At 47.4% G+C, this 17224-nt stretch overlaps 1 protein-coding gene across 1 annotated transcript in view; it reads right to left on the minus strand.

The window, feature by feature from the left end:
- Positions 1-589: 589 nt before the first annotated feature.
- SLC39A14 (solute carrier family 39 member 14) overlaps positions 590-17224 on the minus strand; it is a 50414-nt gene continuing 33779 nt past the window's right edge. Inside the window, exons 3-8 of the mRNA XM_076073188.1 lie at positions 15974-16143; positions 5877-5999; positions 4552-4758; positions 3359-3566; positions 1679-1863; positions 590-1017 (exon numbers count right to left, since the gene is read on the minus strand). Of these exons, the coding sequence (XP_075929303.1) occupies positions 871-1017; positions 1679-1863; positions 3359-3566; positions 4552-4758; positions 5877-5999; positions 15974-16143 (1040 nt within the window). The 3' untranslated portion in view covers positions 590-870. The remainder of the gene's footprint in view (positions 1018-1678; positions 1864-3358; positions 3567-4551; positions 4759-5876; positions 6000-15973; positions 16144-17224) is intronic.

Genomic DNA, 17224 nt, shown 5'->3' on the forward strand with positions numbered 1-17224 from the left:
ACCTCCAATTTAACAGTTCGCCAAGTATGGCGCGAAATCAGTTCAACATGTGTGACACTGTGAATGGTAGGCACCACGGTCTGCATGCGTTGCACTGGGTTTGTGCGCGTGTATGGGGCCACAGCCTCAAACTCTCCTCGCCCCGGAGCCACATTTACACCAAACGCAGGTGCGATACCACACTGAGACAGTCATTAGCGGTGTGGCCATTACGGGTAAAGTGATGAACCTCTGGTTTATACACCAAGACAGGATTGTCTGGAGATATTCTATGAATTTCCCAACAAGATATCCACCAGATACTACCGTGAAGGGAGCTACAGCGTAGGTAGGGGATACAGTACAATGCAGAAGTCTGTGATAAATTTGAAGCGGTTTACAGTGCTGAACTAGTGGTTAAATTTCACGTTCCTTTGGCGGGGACGATTCTATCCAAAGGACAACTTTACTTCCCCACGAAGTCGTACATATTTTAATGACCACAGTGATCACGACCTGAATCAGCCAATGTGGATTTAGATAGCGTGTAAAGGGTGCAGCGCTAAATAACACACAACCGTCAAAGAAAACCCTCCCAACTCACCAACAATACTGTCATAGTTTATTATCTAAAGAACCTTCCACACAAAGTCTCAACAACCATCACAAACCGTACTGCACACACACACAGTATTGATGAAAGACAGACATTTTGATCGCGCTCGAAAAATGGAAGGAGAGTGGGAGTGCACACCAAAAGTGGGCCAGGTTTGTTTAATGTATCCGGTAAAAGTAGATCCCTAAGAACAACCCACAGAGGACAGGCAACTACAGCACTGGCGACACAGGGGAGGAAACCGTTGCAGAGTGAGCGCTGGGGTGCGTGCAACTCTAGCCGAGCCCGATGTTCCCCGAGTAGGTTGTGAGGAGCAGCATGATTGAGAAGCCCGTGAGAAGGCCAAGGTTCTGAATTCCGAAGGTGACGAGGTTATTCTTCTCCTCCCCGTCCTCTTTGCTCACCTCGTTCATTTCTGGGAACTGGGTTCATGGTGCGATACACGTTCACAAGCACGCGCTCGGGTCAGCAACGCGGCGACGCAACGCAGCCGCCAGCAATGCACACGCCACGCAGGGTGACTGGTTACAGGCGCACCTAATGGGGTTGACTGTTTGAAGGATAACAAGGGGCAAGTTACCACAAAACAGATTTTTGAAATTGTTACAATGATAGTACTTTCCTTTTTTTAGTACTTTCCATTCGTGCTAATAGCATCTCATAACGCTGTACATTAAATATATGACGACCAATTCCATATACAGCCACTACCAAGCAAATGAAAACCCTACTATCAAGCAAAATTTTAAGTATATAAATAAGTTAATAAATGGCACCAAAACAAAAAGCAAAAACATCAAACAAGTTATTACAACAAAGACTTGCATGAGGTCCGCACATCCCAGACCACAATCCCAACTTCCCAACTAAGCCAGGAAACCTTCACAGGAAGGGCAGTGGAGTGCCTCTTGTGCTTACAAATCAATAATTAGATACTTCTGATGGTAAACCAGTGTTGGAAAGCTTGACAACAACCATGCGTGTTCGCGATTGTTCTCCCTTGTTTGTAAAGAGCCTTCGCTCTTCTGAAAACCAAGACGCATTCTCTCGAGCAAAAGCAACAGATTTCCTGTGGGCACGCACCATGTCAGCCAGGGAGATGTAGAGAAACATGCCTCCTGCCAGTGCAAATATCCAATTGTGGGCAAAGTGACTTCCGGCCACGATGCCGCACACAAGCCCCAAGTAGCAGCTGCACGCCGACAGGAAGTTGAAGAATAGTGCTTGCTGTATGCTCATTCCGGCGTTCAGCAGAATCACAAAGTCACCTGTGATGGCAGACACACCGCCAAAATACCCAATTAACACGTGCACACAGAACTACAGTGAAACGATTGTGCATTTTTAAATCGTGATGGCTGAGCACGGGACCAAAATCCCAAAACAGCCAGTGGCCAGCAACAAACAGCACTCTTAAAGTTGTAATATACAAGAGTGAAATGCTACTTGAATTGAGCTTGGCAAAGTAGATGATCGTGATGGGAGGGAATTCTGCAGTGGAGCAGCGCAAGGGGAAAAGAAGAGTGTTGCGATTTGATATGACGGCAAACACAAAGTTAATGAACACTATTTTTTTGCGCATGCAATGCAAATGAGTAATGCAAGTTGAATAACATTTCTGCTTTACTTTAATGCTTCAATTGTAGTCCCTTCGTCTCAAAGGAAAAATCTAAAGTGTTGATGCTGGGATGTTAAACGTACAGTATGCGCAAACTTTTAAAATGTTGCTTTTTAACAGTAAACCTCAGAACGGAACATGTCCCAGAGGAAGTCCACCGCAGAGATGGAGCGATTAAATCAGTGTGCAGGTGCTGGAGTATATTGCCACATGTGAGAGGTGGTGACGAGTTGGGAAGGCCTGCATCCGGCAGTGGTTTGACCCTGGCTGATGATGGCGAAAAGTATGTGATTCTGCAAATGTATGTAACCGAGGACAAAATGGCCGCTGCTCCACCATTGTGGCAGCTCTTCGAGCCACGACGCCCACACCCCCTACAACTGCTTCCTCCCCAGGCATCTCCAGCTGGGCGACCCCTCTCTCTGCTTTCAAGTCTCTCTTCAAAGCCTTCCTCTCCTCTTCACCCCCCGTGCCTTCAGACCTCCTCGGTTGCTGCTTCTCTTCCCTTGCTCAGTCTCCCTTGCTTGTTCCCATTACCCAATTTGTGTTTCCGCGCCCCCTCAGACGTTTGTTACATTACGGGCACGTTTTACGCAGACATTCATGTCGTAATTACATGATAATTTCCACTTGTAACGAGCCACACGATATTCACTCACTCTCGTGGAGAGAGAACGACTCGGTTGCACAAGGAACCACAGACAGGTGGGAAGGTAACCACGCGGTGAGCTGGCGATATCACTTGCCGGTCTGCTATATATTATGGTGTTATCGGTCAATTAGTGAGTGTTTACACGTGGGAGGAAACCGGAGCACCCAGAGAAAACCCACGCATGTGAGACGAAAACACACTATCCCGTACAGATGGAACTGGTGCAGTCTACATTTTTTCTGTACTGTTTTCTCCTGGCGAGCCAGGGTACGGCACCTCTGACGCCCACGGGAAGGGAATTTCACAAAATTTGTGCGATCTACCAACCCTCGCTGCATCCACAAGTGCTGGACTAAAGGGTACGTGCATAGCCACCATTGCCCAGCTACATGTAATGTTTAAATTATCTTGATGGCTCCTAAGAACAATACATCTCCACGAGTGCACGGGCGTCAAGGCAGTACACATGGAAAGGCAGAAGCATGGGACTCACCCAGTTCGTGCGGGAATTCCTCGCATAGGATGGCGATGGACGTGCTAATGCCTTGGAACACGGACACCGTGAACGAGGCTCCGATCGCCAAACCGTCGATGAAGTTGTGCAGCCCATCGCTCAGGGTGATCATCCACGCCAGCGTGCCGATGCGCGAGTAGCGTGTCCCTTTGAGCCAGTAGCACATGCCCTCCGACACCTGCGCCTCCTGCAGAACATGGGATTTCGCGATTCACCGATCCGATCTGATAGCAGCGTTAATAATAGCCTACGTGACATCAGAATCAGAGTCGTTATGTAGACTCGAAGAATCTGATGAGCTATGAAGCTCATTTTAACATGTCCAGTCAGGGCGGGTCAGAAAGTTACAACAACAAATAATGCAAAAACAGATACGAGTGCAAAGTATAGGAAAGCTAAGTCAGTCAGTATATAAAAATAAATAAGGTACAAATTGCATCAATTCCTGCCAATATTTAAATACCAAATGCAATCTTTGGCAAGGCAGCAAAAACAAAACAGTCCCAGACCACACCAAGACAACACATTCAAATCTAACAATCGATAAATGGGTAAAGATCAAAGTTGCAGATCACATCTCTTAAAGTCTCTCTTCACAATGTAAGCCAGAAAACTGAAAAAACCAAAACATACGCAATACGTTAACAGTACAGTGCAAGCTCTTGTGTGCAGCAGTTTATAGACCAATAGGGTCATGAGCGAGATAATTCATGGATAAGTGGAATTTAACGTTGAGTGTCTGATGATGTATTTACTGCATTACACGAATCACAATAAGCTTCCAGTAAAAAAATATTACATAAATTTATAACTGTTAAGCTTTTTTACCCAGGAAATCTTCAGTCGATTCTCTTGCCAGAGGGGTCCTGCCAAGTTTACACCAGTAGGGGGCGACGCTTGCTACGTCTTTCCCAATCAAGTAATTAAAAAGTAATGTTTAAAATTTGGCAAACTTGAACCATGACGCCAGCACACAGGGGGGCCTACGATTTTCGAATTACGTCATGGGGCCATTAGCGTCCTCCGTGAAGCGGACGACGCATGCACCTTACGCCCCGATTCCGCAACAATAACCGGGGCGGCCGCCCGGGCTCGAACCCCGAGCCTCTGCAACGAGCGGAGAGAGCGCGCAGCCGCTTGGCCCGGTCGTGTATAAACGTGCGGCCGCGTACCTGCACGGAAAGGGAGCGGCTCAGCATGACCTCGTTGGCGTGCTCGTGGGTGACGTGCGTGTGATGCCCATGGCCTCCCCCCGCAAGGTGGGGGGGGTTCCCGTTGGACTGGTGCTCCGTCCCATCCTCGATCGCCTTCAGAGTCTCGGTTGCACCGTCCTCGAGGTCTGGCTGGCTGCTGTAGCACTCGGCTCGGTTAGGCGGCCTCTGAAGAATCCGCAAGGTTCACAAATCGAACAAGTCAAAGTGAGTTTGTGCTAAAGTGAGCACTGAAACGGTGCTCGTCTCCTGTTTACAACCCTGAGCCAGTGGTGGAAATTCTGCAATCCTATGGTGGGGGTGAGTCCATTCATAGGACAACCAATCTTAACTTCCCCACAAAGTGGTGCTCACGTCATCGACCCCAGCATGAATGATAGGCTGAGTCAACCCCGAATGATGAGTTGAATTCCCAACCTTCCGATTACGATCGACTCACTCTACCACGGAGCCCCCTGGCCGGACTCAATATTTACACATCGTCCCCTCGTCAGCAAAATATTTGTTAAAAATGTAGTTTTAATGTTATTTTTCTTTACCTTTGTTGTGTTTATTAGTTAATGAAAATTATCATAAGAGATACGACTTGGTGGTGTGTGTATTACACACGCAGAACGGTGACGTCTCGTGACATGCAAGGCATGAAGGGGGGACCAATCCTGTGGCCACAATCGTGCCTTTTGCCATCAGCTTGTGCACATATCACTGATGTGGGACGTGTCAGCTTGCTGCAGAGAGCCTGGGGCCTATCATAGGAGCCTGGAAGCTCTGCCACTCCCCTCAGGGTGACCGATCGGCATAGGATAGGCTCCACGCTCGAATGAGAAGGCGAGGACGTTCACCTTTGTGGAAAATCTTTAGGATAATGTATTAGTTTACTTTAATAGAATGGACAGAGGTGGTGAAAGCTTGGGGAGGCCTTCATCCAGCAGTAGCTTGATCACGGCTGACGATAAGTGCACGAGGAGCAGGTGGTGGTGTGGTATGGTTGGATTTGCATCGCTGAGCCAGGCCCACTCGGAGTTTCCCATTTTTTGAGCGAGAAGCTAAAAAAAACACATTAAAATTTAGATTTTTTTGGGACCGAGAGTATTTCCACTTTTTCTGTCTTAGACGCTGGCATGGTCAATGCAAATTCCTCTCCTGCTTTGCTCTTTAGTTCTCATGCATAAATCTTAACAATCCACATACTGCACGTTTTTTAAAAGCAAGCCCTTTTTTGAAAATACATAGGCGAAGAGCGTCACACAAAGGTTTTCACTCAAGGTACTCAAGGTAGACGTTACCTCGTCTTTCTGCTTCAGCACCATCTTGAGAATCTTCTCGGCGAAGAAGAAGAGATAGAAGCCAGCAAACACAACCGCCGACTTGTAGACATAGCCATCCTTGACTGGGTCCAGCCCAAAAGCCTGAACGCACACGCCAATTACGGTCACCAGAGGGACAATCGTCAACCGCCCCAAGCAACAGCACAAGGCAGTTTAACCCCACACAGATTACAATTCGAGTCCATGACGCAACAAGAGTGTGAAATGCCTGCCACCACAGCGAAGAAGGAAAATAATGAGATGAAACTAAACGACAATGTCCCTCTCAACCGATCTTTTTTCATTTATGACCTCTGCTTGTGACGGTTTGGATGACTGCACCATTTTCCACGGGAGATAAATGCCCTTCACATGGTCTACAACAGAGGCTGGGCACAGTGATTCGTGAAATTCATCGGCCTCTTCTGGAATCTTCAGAGTGGCTGCACGTGATCGATGGCAGCAGAAAACCCCTCAACCCTACCTTCTCCCATGGTTGGGCAATATAATACAAATCTAAATAACCCAGCCATAAATATAAAAGCATAAAATATAAAAATTATATGCAGCCACGAATTAATTTAACGTTCTTACCCGTCTCTGCTGGACATCTGTGAAAACATGCTTCATAGCTCATCGGATTACTCCAGTACGAATACATATTTTGATTCTGAATAGTATAAGTTTGATGTTTTAACATCTTAACACCTGTTTTGTTGCCAGAAAAACCTATTATCATATTTTGGTACGGGCAAAGGAGGTCCCATGATCAGAATAGTTACTTAAACAATGAATCAGAGGAATGAAAGATGTTGGGAGAGGGAACATGTGTAGCTGCAAAGTGAAAAACTACCCATTTTTACGCAACATGCAATTCAGCCATTATTCAAGTGTTGTGACATCTCAACTACGTTCCCCCAGAGGGTCGGGAGACGTGGGCGGTCTGGACGATGTCTGCCGCAGGAAGCCGTGCGACCTGCGCACGTTTCGTAAGGTCGGAGCGGTGACGCGGTTTAGCACAGCCTGGGGGGAATTCTCCACCCATAGAGGGATTCATGATTTAGGCAACTCCGACTGCGCCACAATCCACACAACACTGCACTATCTCGTACTCGTGCACATGCCGTTCCTCATCCTCGCATACGAGTTCCAATGTCATTTCGGGTAATTACCTGTGTGTGTGTGTATCCTGTACGTGGGGGGGGGGGGGGGGGGGGGCGGTGGCGCAGTGGTTAGCGTGCTGCGCAAGGAACCCGGCGACCCGGGTTCGATTCACGCTCTCGGTCAACAACATTGATGATGATCTGAACCGGTCCTGTGTCTCCCCTTGGTCGACTCAGCCTCAAATGAGTAACTGGTGTGGTGTATAAACATCGCCACTAGGGAGACAAAGGCGGTCACCCACCCCCTCGTGTGCCGTACTGGTCTGCTTACAGCACTTGCCCTAACAGTCTGTTATGATTATTAAATATAACATCCTGGGACGGCGTCTGAATGTTGGTCAAGATCAATCGTTGAGAACATCAACAGGGTCCTTCCAGATGATTTTTTTTTACACTAGCATTTGTTTCGACATTACAAACCCACACCGAGTCTCGGCTGTTTGCGTTTCACCAGCAGCAAAGCCAATAAACTATCGCTCCTAGGCAGCAACTGATGCTGTTGCCAAGTCATCCACGATCACCGCAGCTGGCAAGTTACATTCAGCAGGGGGCAGCACGGACGTAGAAATGCATCACTCGCTTCCTCCACCAGCGGCAGTGATGTAGGTTAACAAACCGGTAAGGGAGTCGGTTTCAATTGCAAAATAGACATCCTTGTGAAAATCTTTACCCCTCCGCTGCAGTAGATGGACAGAGAATATGGAGTCTGTGTGTGAAAGTGCCTGAGCCACAAACTACTCCTCAGCGTGCCTAGCAAGGCGATAATGGATCATACTTGCAAGTACTGTACACTTGCCAGCACGATGAGGAGGGAGCTGACCTGGCAAGTTTCTACACGCTGAGGAAAATGCCTGCGGAACCTTGTGTGGTCGAACGGAGACCATACAAGGCATCCTTTCAAACATGTGGAACCCGCAAGTGGTCCGAGTCGTTACAAAAATGCCACCATGCAAAGCAGCCTGCACACAATCGCCACCGTCTCAGAAATTTGCTTGTAAGGCCATCCCTGCTCGGAACTTCTCCTGGTCTCAGGCTACGGATCACTTCTCACACCTCCTCAGCCGATATCACCACAGGCAACCACTCAAAGTGGGATGGCTACTTCCTCCACACTATGCTCTGAATCTGGCTACCAGAGTTCAATTCCCGGCCACAGCTAACACGAGTGGCGAGTGGTCGGTGAGAACATGTCCTGGCCCCCACCTCCTTCACTAACATGCACTGCCCAGCATGGTAAAGGATGGTCAAACAACCTCCACACTGACAGTGGGGAAGCCTTCCTGCCGCAGTGGATTTAGAGGGCTTTCCATTGTTAATAATTTACGTGTGTTGGAGATACAAACCCTAACCCTGAATAATATTACGGCAAAATAAGAGTATCGCACCGCTGCCATCACTAGACTATGTAAAATTTATCAAATGAGCCGGAAGACATCGATCGTGATCTAGCATCACCTAACAATAAAAAAACTGACGTTGCACTTTTAAGGTCACCATAACTGCATGTTTTTTTGGCATTCATCAGCAGAAGAATGCATGCAGTGTGCACCCGGGGCCTGTACTGCAATCGGCTGCCCATGCGGGTGGGCGGCCGCACGCATGCACGGATGCGTGACAATTGTGTCGCGATGTGCAAAGTCACCACGATTCTGTCTGCCCAACCCCAACAACGCTCCCCAATCACTACAGCACACACCGTCCTCCTCCTCCCTTGCCACCAGGAGCACAATTCTACCGTGCGGATGTTCTTCTACCACTGCCATAGTCACGTTGAGAGTCGATCACTAGACACGGGCTCGCGTTCGCCATTTCGATGCAGATTTTAAACCGGCATCTCAGATTAATTCGACTTGAAAAGCGCAGAGCAAAGTGCAGAGCGGAATAATTTCCATCGACATGTCGTGGGGTCACCAAGTTACTGCAGTCCTTTGCAAATGAGAAAACAATTGTTGGTTTTTGTTAGCTATTATGTGTTCTAATAAAGTGATTTGTATGCCTTTGTGAAGGCATCCAGGATGCACTACAGGTCTTCTTCCGAGTGGACAGTGATGGCATTGTCATCTGCATACTGGAGCTCCATGATGGAAATGGTGGAGAGCTTTCTCTTTGTCTTGAATCTGTTGAGGTTGAAGAAACTGCCGTCTGTTCTGTACAGGATTTGGACTCCCTCAGGCAGATTTTGGCCTGTGAGGTGGAGGATGGCAGCAATGATTTCAAGTTTAATTTATTCCCTGTGAGCCATGCGGCTCTTAAGTCGGGTGGGCGCAATGATGCAGCCCTGTTTAACCCTGGTTTCCACCAAGGATTCCGTTTCAACACTACTGTAAATGAGCTCTTTTGATGACATGATATCATGCAGCAGTCACAGTACCCTAGTGAATGTCAGGGCAGCCGATTTTTGACAGAACAGAATCAGCCAGAGGGCATGACAGTTAAGAGTCAAAGGCTATTGTAAGGTCTATAAAGGCCATGTAAAGTGGTTGCTTTTGTTTTCCGCATTTCTCTTGCAGTTGTCATACTGTGAAAATCATGTCTGTTGTGTCGCTGGATGGGCGAAAGTCACACTGATTCTAGGAGGATTTCTTCTGACAGGGGTAGGAGTTGGTTTGCTAATATATCACTATGTAACACGATTTTTGTTCCTGGGTAGTAAGTGTTATTTTCTAATTGCTTATTCCTCAAAAGTATAGAAAATGGCTATTATCCCCACAAACTTTGCTTTTGTGACCAGGACTTTATGTGAAGAAATGACACAAATGCACACCACGTTTTCTCATTGAAAATAGGTAAATTTAAAAATATCATTGTCCTGGTCACAAAACCAAAGCTTGTGGGGAATAATATCCATTTTCTGTACTTTTGAGGCATAAGCAATTGGGATATAACACTTATTACCCAGGAACAAAAAATATATAAATTTGTAATACACTGTTATTAAAGGATTGGATTAATAACTTTGCTTTTGTGTCCTGGTCACAAAAGCCACGTTTGTGGGGAATAATAGCCATTTTTTGTACTTTTGAGGCATAAGCAATTTGAAAATAACACTTACTAGCCAGGAAAAAAATGTTTTGTTACACAGTAAATATTTTCCCGGTGATAGGCAGGAGGGAGATGCCTCTGTAGTTCCCACAATCAGCCTTGTCCCCCTTTTTAAAGATTGTGACAATCAGGGCATCCCTGAGTTGTGGGGATTTCCTTCTTGTGCTGAATCTTCAAGAGCAGATCATGTACAGAAACGAGAAAGTGTTAACCGCAATTATAATTATGGAAATTCCATAGTTTTACCATGATAGCCTTCTGTAATAAAAAAAAACCGGCCTTTTCTTAAAAATCCAATAGGGTTTATATTAACCAATTCCATGTCTTTTGAAACAAAATGATATATGAATGAAACATGAGTAATTAAGGATCAGGGTATGTGAAAAAGTAAATGAACCCCTAGTTTCATATCTCAATTACGGGAATAATTAGAATCAGGTGTTTCAATAATTAAGTTCTTCAGGGGTGAGTTCGAGAGGCCCCACCCATATAAAGATGAGGAACAATGCAAGTTTGGTCTTCATCATAAAGTGTGCGGGAACCAGTCATGCCATGATAAAACTAAATCTCTGAGGACCTCAGAAAATCCACTGTCAGACAGATAGTCTACAAATGGAGAAAGTTTAAGACCACAGACACTGCCCAGGAGCGGTCGTCCGACCAAAATATTTCCAAGAACCAACTGGATAATCATCAAGGAAGTCACAAAGAACCCCAAAGACACACCCAAAGATCTGCAGGCCACTCTCACCTTGATTACTGTGAGTGTTCATGACTCAACTATCAGAAAAAGACTCGTAAAGAATGGTGTTCATGGAAGGATAGCAAACAAAACCACTGATCTCCAAAAAGACCATTGCTGCCCGTCTAAAGTTCCCAAAAGAGTACATACGTGATCCACAAGACTCTTGGAACAATGTTCTCTGGACAGACGAGTCCAAGGTAGACCTTTTTGGCCTCTGAGAAATGTTACGTTTGGCAAAAACCAAACACTGCTTTCGAACAGAAGAACCTCATCCCAACTGTCAAGTGTGGTGGGAATGTGATGGTTTGGGGCTGCTTTGCTGCCTCAGAACCTGTATGGCTTGCCATCATTGACCACTATGAATTCTGCATTGTATCAGAAGATTATAGGGGAGCATGTCAGGCCATCCGTCCGTGAGCTGAAGCTAAAGCAGAGGTGGGTCTTTCAGCAAAACAATGATCCTAAACATACAAGCAGATCTACAAAAGAATGGCTGCAGAATAAATTCTGCGATTTACAATGGCCTAGTCTAATTACAAGCCTAAACCCCATCGAAATGTTGTGGCAGAACCTGAAGCGAGCTGTCCATTCAAGGAAACCCTCAAATATCACCGATTTGAAGGAGTTCTGCAAGGAGCAATGGGCCAAAATTCCTCAAATCCGATGTGAGAGACTGACCAATGGTTACAGGAAATGCTTAGTTGCAGTCACTACTGCTCTAGGGGGTGTCACCAGTTACTGAATCTACAGGTTCACGTACTTTTTGACACATGGTTATTGAATGTAGGAATCATGAGGAAAATTTTATGTTTAAAGAGTATCATGTTTTCGTGTCATTTGTTTAATCAGGTTATCTTTATCTATTATTATGACTTAGATTACGATATAATAACATTTTAGGTATGATATATGTAAAATGTGAAAATCCTAAGGGGTTCACAAACTTTTCCTTGGCACTGTATGTGGTGTAAGAGCTCTGACCCGCCTTCCTTTAAGATTTCCACTGGAATCCCATCTGGACCAGCGGCCTTGTTATTTATCATCTTCTTCCATGTCCTCCTTTACGAGTCGCTGAGGAATTTGGTCAATGACCTCCATATCAGTGTTCTCTCCACTGAAATTTGATTCATTCACGATCCTTCAGCAGCTTTTTTCCATCATTGGAGCTAAAGGGGTTTAGGCCACGGTAACTGGGTCTGTATGCTGCCTTGGCGGCGTCAAAGACGCCTCTGGTATTGCCAGAGTCTGCCAGCTGTTGGTTCTCTGGGGCTCTCCCTGTCCACCATTTTGCTTTTGAGTTCCCACACCCAGCGTTGGACATCCACCTTCAATCTGGTGTAAGTCTTTCTTTTGGCCTTGCAGTTTATGTCATTCTGCCAGGCATAAAAGGTTCTTCATTTTGTGCCGATGAGCTGTTCGATTTCAGTGTCACTCATCAAACCAGTCCTTGTGCTTTTGATCTTATAGCCAATTGTATTCTTGCAGGTGTTGAGGATGGTGGACTTGAGTATGCTCCAGTGTGTTTTGATGTGATCAGGATATTCTTGGGGAGTTCTTCACCAAGAACAGTCTAGAGGTGTTGTATTCTTGGTTCTTTCAGTGGAAGTGTTGTAGTTTGCTGGTATCACTCAGACTCTCGATATTAACTATTGGCTGGCTAAATCTTTTTTGAACCCTCTTTTTTTGCATCAGCCTAATGGACATAATGGAGCGGATGAGGTGATGGTCTGTCCACCAGTCGTCTGAACTTGTCATCGCTCTTGTGATGTTCACATCATGACAATCCTTAGCTCGGACAATGACAGTCCATGAGATGCCAGAGTTTGGAGCGGGGATGCATGCATGATGTTTAGAATTTGTTGTTCTGATGGAAAAGTCGTGTTGATGACGATGAGGTCAAGTTACGCACATTTGGTTAGTAGTAGAACTCCATTTGAGTTGATATTGTCCACACCTCCCTTTCCAATCGTGCCCCTCCAAAGGTTGTGGTCCCAGCCAACCCTGGAATTAAAATCCCCAAGAAGAATGATCTTGTCTTCCTTAGGAATACATTAGAGTATTATGGCCAAGTTAGCATCGAAGGTATCCTTTACTTCTTCCTGTGAGTCCAGAGTTGGGGCATAGGCACTCACAACTGTGGCCATTTGGTTGTTTGTAAGCTGCAGACGAATGGTCAGGAGGTCTTCACTGATGCCCACAAGGAGTTCAGAGAGGTGGCTGATGAGCCTGTTCTTAAAAGTAAAACCAACTCCATGGTTCCTGGGTTCATCAGCTCGTTTAACTTTCAGGAAGGTGTAGCTGCCTTTCTCCTTCAGAAATGCCAGTCGGGTTTCGGAGAGCGCAGCAAGATCATGAAGATCACAGTTAATTTCACAGGTTTATCACTTGTTGCACTGTCCATCCGGGATCACACGTTATAGGCTCCAAAATTATTTTTTCTTTGTTTCCGACCGCAAAGAGGTGATCCCACTGGATGCGCTAATCCAGTCAAGAGTTATGAGGCAGGCTATTTTTAGGGCACCTTTTCTAGCCCCTTCCCATACTGGGGTGAGCAGAGCGGTTCCTAAAAAGGGCTGCTCAGTCATGGGTGCAGCTGACAAAAAGCTCTATCTGCCTCTGTCCACGAGCAAGACGACGGACTCAAACACCCACCAGTTGTGTGCTAGTTCCTGGCTATGAGCTAAAAGACTATCACTATCTGCTCACGTCACCAATTCGCTGATCACCACAGGACTTTGATCTGGGATGTGTAAGAGTCCCTTTCAGAAGGATGTCTGCACATGCGATCTTTTACCATGGGGTGACTGATGCACAAGCAGCTACCATACGGTCCTTGGCAGAGAGGGATCAGGATCCAATGGCATGGAGACCATAATGATTGGTGACCTCTTTCTGCTGCAGCCTTCCTCCGCCTTCACAACCATTGTAACTTGCCGTGATTTTTCACCTGCTCCACCGTTGAGGTCTTTGTTGGACTCCTACCAGGCACCCCAAGAGCTACCTAACGTCATCAAAGAGGAAATGACTCGTGAAGGGCTCCTCGCCGGAGCTTGAGTCATGAGAGCATTCGCTCTCCTTAGTAATTCTTGTATTTTTCTATGAAGTGGGGTTCTCATCGGACACCTCCTCACCAGGGCTCTTCCGTGGAAGTTTGGAGGGTACAGGCAACTCCTAGGCCACCACGGCCCAGCTCTTAACCCCCCAAACTGCCTGGACACTCAGGAGGAAAATTATGTCTCCCAAGGTTTCCCTATTATCAGAAGGATATCTCCTGGGCCCTCTGAAGGTCTGCCTCTGCTTAAGCCCCCTCAGATTCAGAGGCATTTTCCATGGGCTCCTCTACTTGAGAGTCCCACTCTCAATGGAAAAACTCGTCAGAGCTGTAGTGCTCCAGCGGGTGCTTGCATGACAGGGCTGCCCTCGTGGCCCTGGCCTACTTAGCTAGGGTGGCCAACTGCTGCATCCTCACCCCCGACATGAGGTCCGAGTTGGCAGTGTGGTTGTGAATGGGTGTGCATCAGCTTGGTGAGGCAGGCGGGTAACTCCTGAGGGTTCCCAGCCACATTTGTCTCCCCCATGTTGCAATGGAGGGGCCTCCTGCTGGTTATGGCCAACTGGGGCTGTCGGGATCCCAGCGGGACTGGCCGTTGGCCATGCTAATGTTCTGCTCTCTGTCTGGACATCACAGACCCTGGGCTTTCCTGAGAAGCCTGCCACACCGGGTTGTGGAGGACCCCGCGTTAGACGGGGACTGCCTGTAACTTGTCTGGTTCCTTCAAAGCAGTGGCCCTCACTCGCGGCATTGCCGGCATGTTTTGCCGTGACCTTTTTCTGCCAAATTTTGAGCCTCCATGCTCTTTCACCTCTATCTTTAGTGGGAAGGGCACTACTTCACACTGTCCTTGACACTGTTTTCATGTTCCAAGTAGTATAAACATGAGTGTGGATAGCTTGAGTGTCAGTGGCGATCAGCAGTCTTTGCACCTGCGATGCCGCCCTCGCACGAGCACTGTTGTGCACAGATTAATTCGCCAAACAGCTGTTTGCGTGGAAATCTGTACAAAGAGCAACAAGTTGCCCTAACAAGCCTAAAATTACTCGCAATTATGGATAATTATGGATTAAACTTTTTTTTCCGAGCGCCGGTTCAGAAATGTTTTAACAGCGGCGGTGGACGGACCACATGAGGGGGCTCACCTCCCCCTCTCCCACCCTCTCCTACCAAAGAGGCAATGGTGGAGGCCTCTGCATGTACATAATAATAACAAATTATTATAACGTTTCTCGGTGTTTGGCACAAAGACCGAGTTCGATTGTGTCTGAGCCTGAGCGTGTCGATGACCACCATATGAACAAATATTGTATACTGCTGTTGCAAACGTTTGTGTTTTACTTACGCTACTCTATGCCGTTGAGCATCTCAAATTTCACAGAAACACTGCCTGGGCAAAGACCCGACTCTCATAATGCTACATCGTATAAAATGCATTCCAAGGCAAACCTGTATTGCAAACACATAGAGCAAAATAAGGATTGTTAACACAGTAGCTGTGCATCAGCTTGGTTACTCGCGCAAGGGTAGTTACATGCAGATGACTGTTGTAGTTTTACGGGTGACAGCAATCCATTTGTTAATGAGGGCAGTTCCACACGTTTGCATGCACATCCCAGACACTATACAGAGGTGGGTATTCATGAGTATTATCGGGAAGTGGGTTTTATTTGGGCTTATGATTAAATTAGGACAGTAATTGAGATATGCATCATTCATCCTCCTTTACGGAAAAATTCGAATTACCACGGTGGTGTCGGATGTACTCAATGTTTCATCCATGCTGGGATGGAAGGCGAAGGTGTGTTCAGTTGTGTACACGTCAAAATACGTATTCGATAAATAATGCATGTCATAAATATGAGTAATTACTTTCACTTACAACACTCATATGTGATTACGTTTTGACTGCGAGGTGTTTCTAATCTTGGGAACTGCCCAATAGAAAACGTTTCAAATACCAATATACAAACATTACACGAGAGAGTGGCCCCTGTGGCAACGATGTGCAAATACAGCATCATGTGCAACAGAATCAATCACGCGAGACACAATGTAAAGGGGTAGAGATTACCTCGGGTATCAATTGAAAGAGAGCGTTGGAATACAGTGTCCCGATAGCCAAAGCTATGAAGTACATGAGCAGCCGGCGGTAGAATTTTTTCCTCATGAAGGGCACCACGCTGGCTCCCACCAGGGAGCACAGGGAGATGATGGTGACACACAGGAACCCATAGCCCCACACTGAGCACAGCAAGTCCCGCAGGGGGTCAGGAGGGCAAGGGTCACAATGACAATGGAAGATGAAGTCAAAAGAATGGTTTCATGCAGTAGGAAGGCAAAGAGAATGGGAACAAGCTCACAGTGTCAGGGTACACGAAGCAGGGGTCGTGAGCATGGTTACAGAGTGGCACGAGACACGAGGCAGGGGTCGTGAGTGTGGTTACAGAGTGGCACGAGACACGAGGCAGGGGTCGTGAGCGTAGTTACAGAGTGGCACGGGACACGAGGCAGGGGTCGTGAGCGTGGTTACAGAGTGGCACAGACACGAGGCAGGGGTCGTGAGCGTGGTTACAGAGTGGCACAGACACGAGGCAGGGGTCATGAGTGTGGTTACAGAGTTGCACAGGACACGAGGCAGGGGTCGTGAGCGTGGTTAGAGAGTGGCACGAGACACGAGGCAGGGGTCGTAAGCGTGGTTAGAGAGTGGCACGGGACACGAGGCAGGGGTCGTGAGCGTGGTTAGAGAGTGGCACGAGACACGAGGCAGGGGTCGTGAGTGTGGTTACAGAGTGGCACGAGACACGAGGCAGGGGTCGTGAGCGTAGTTACAGAGTGGCACGGGACACGAGGCAGGGGTCGTGAGCGTGGTTACAGAGTGGCACAGACACGAGGCAGGGGTCGTGAGCGTGGTTACAGAGTGGCACAGACACGAGGCAGGGGTCATGAGTGTGGTTACAGAGTAACACGGGACACGAGGCAGGGGTCGTGAGCGTGGTTACAGAGTGGCACGAGACACGAGGCAGGGGTCGTAAGCGTGGTTAGAGAGTGGCACGGGACACGAAGCAGGGGTCGTGAGTGTGGTTAGAGAGTGGTACGGGACACGAGGCAGGGGTCGTGAGCGTGGTTAGAGAGTGGCACAGACACGAGGCAGGGGTCGTGAGCGTGGTTAGAGAGTGGCACGGGACACGAGGCAGGGGTCGTGAGCGTGGTTAGAGAGTGGCAGGGGACACGAGGCAGGGGTCGTGAGCGTGGTTAGAGAGTGGCACAGACACGAGGCAGGGGTCGTGAGCGTGGTTAGAGAGTGGCACGGGACACGAGGCAG

Source organism: Petromyzon marinus, chromosome 41, assembly GCF_048934315.1.
Source record: "Petromyzon marinus isolate PM22_M1 ecotype Great Lakes invasive population chromosome 41, UKy_Petmar_22M1.pri1.0, whole genome shotgun sequence".
Taxonomy (NCBI): Eukaryota; Metazoa; Chordata; class Hyperoartia; order Petromyzontiformes; family Petromyzontidae; genus Petromyzon; species Petromyzon marinus.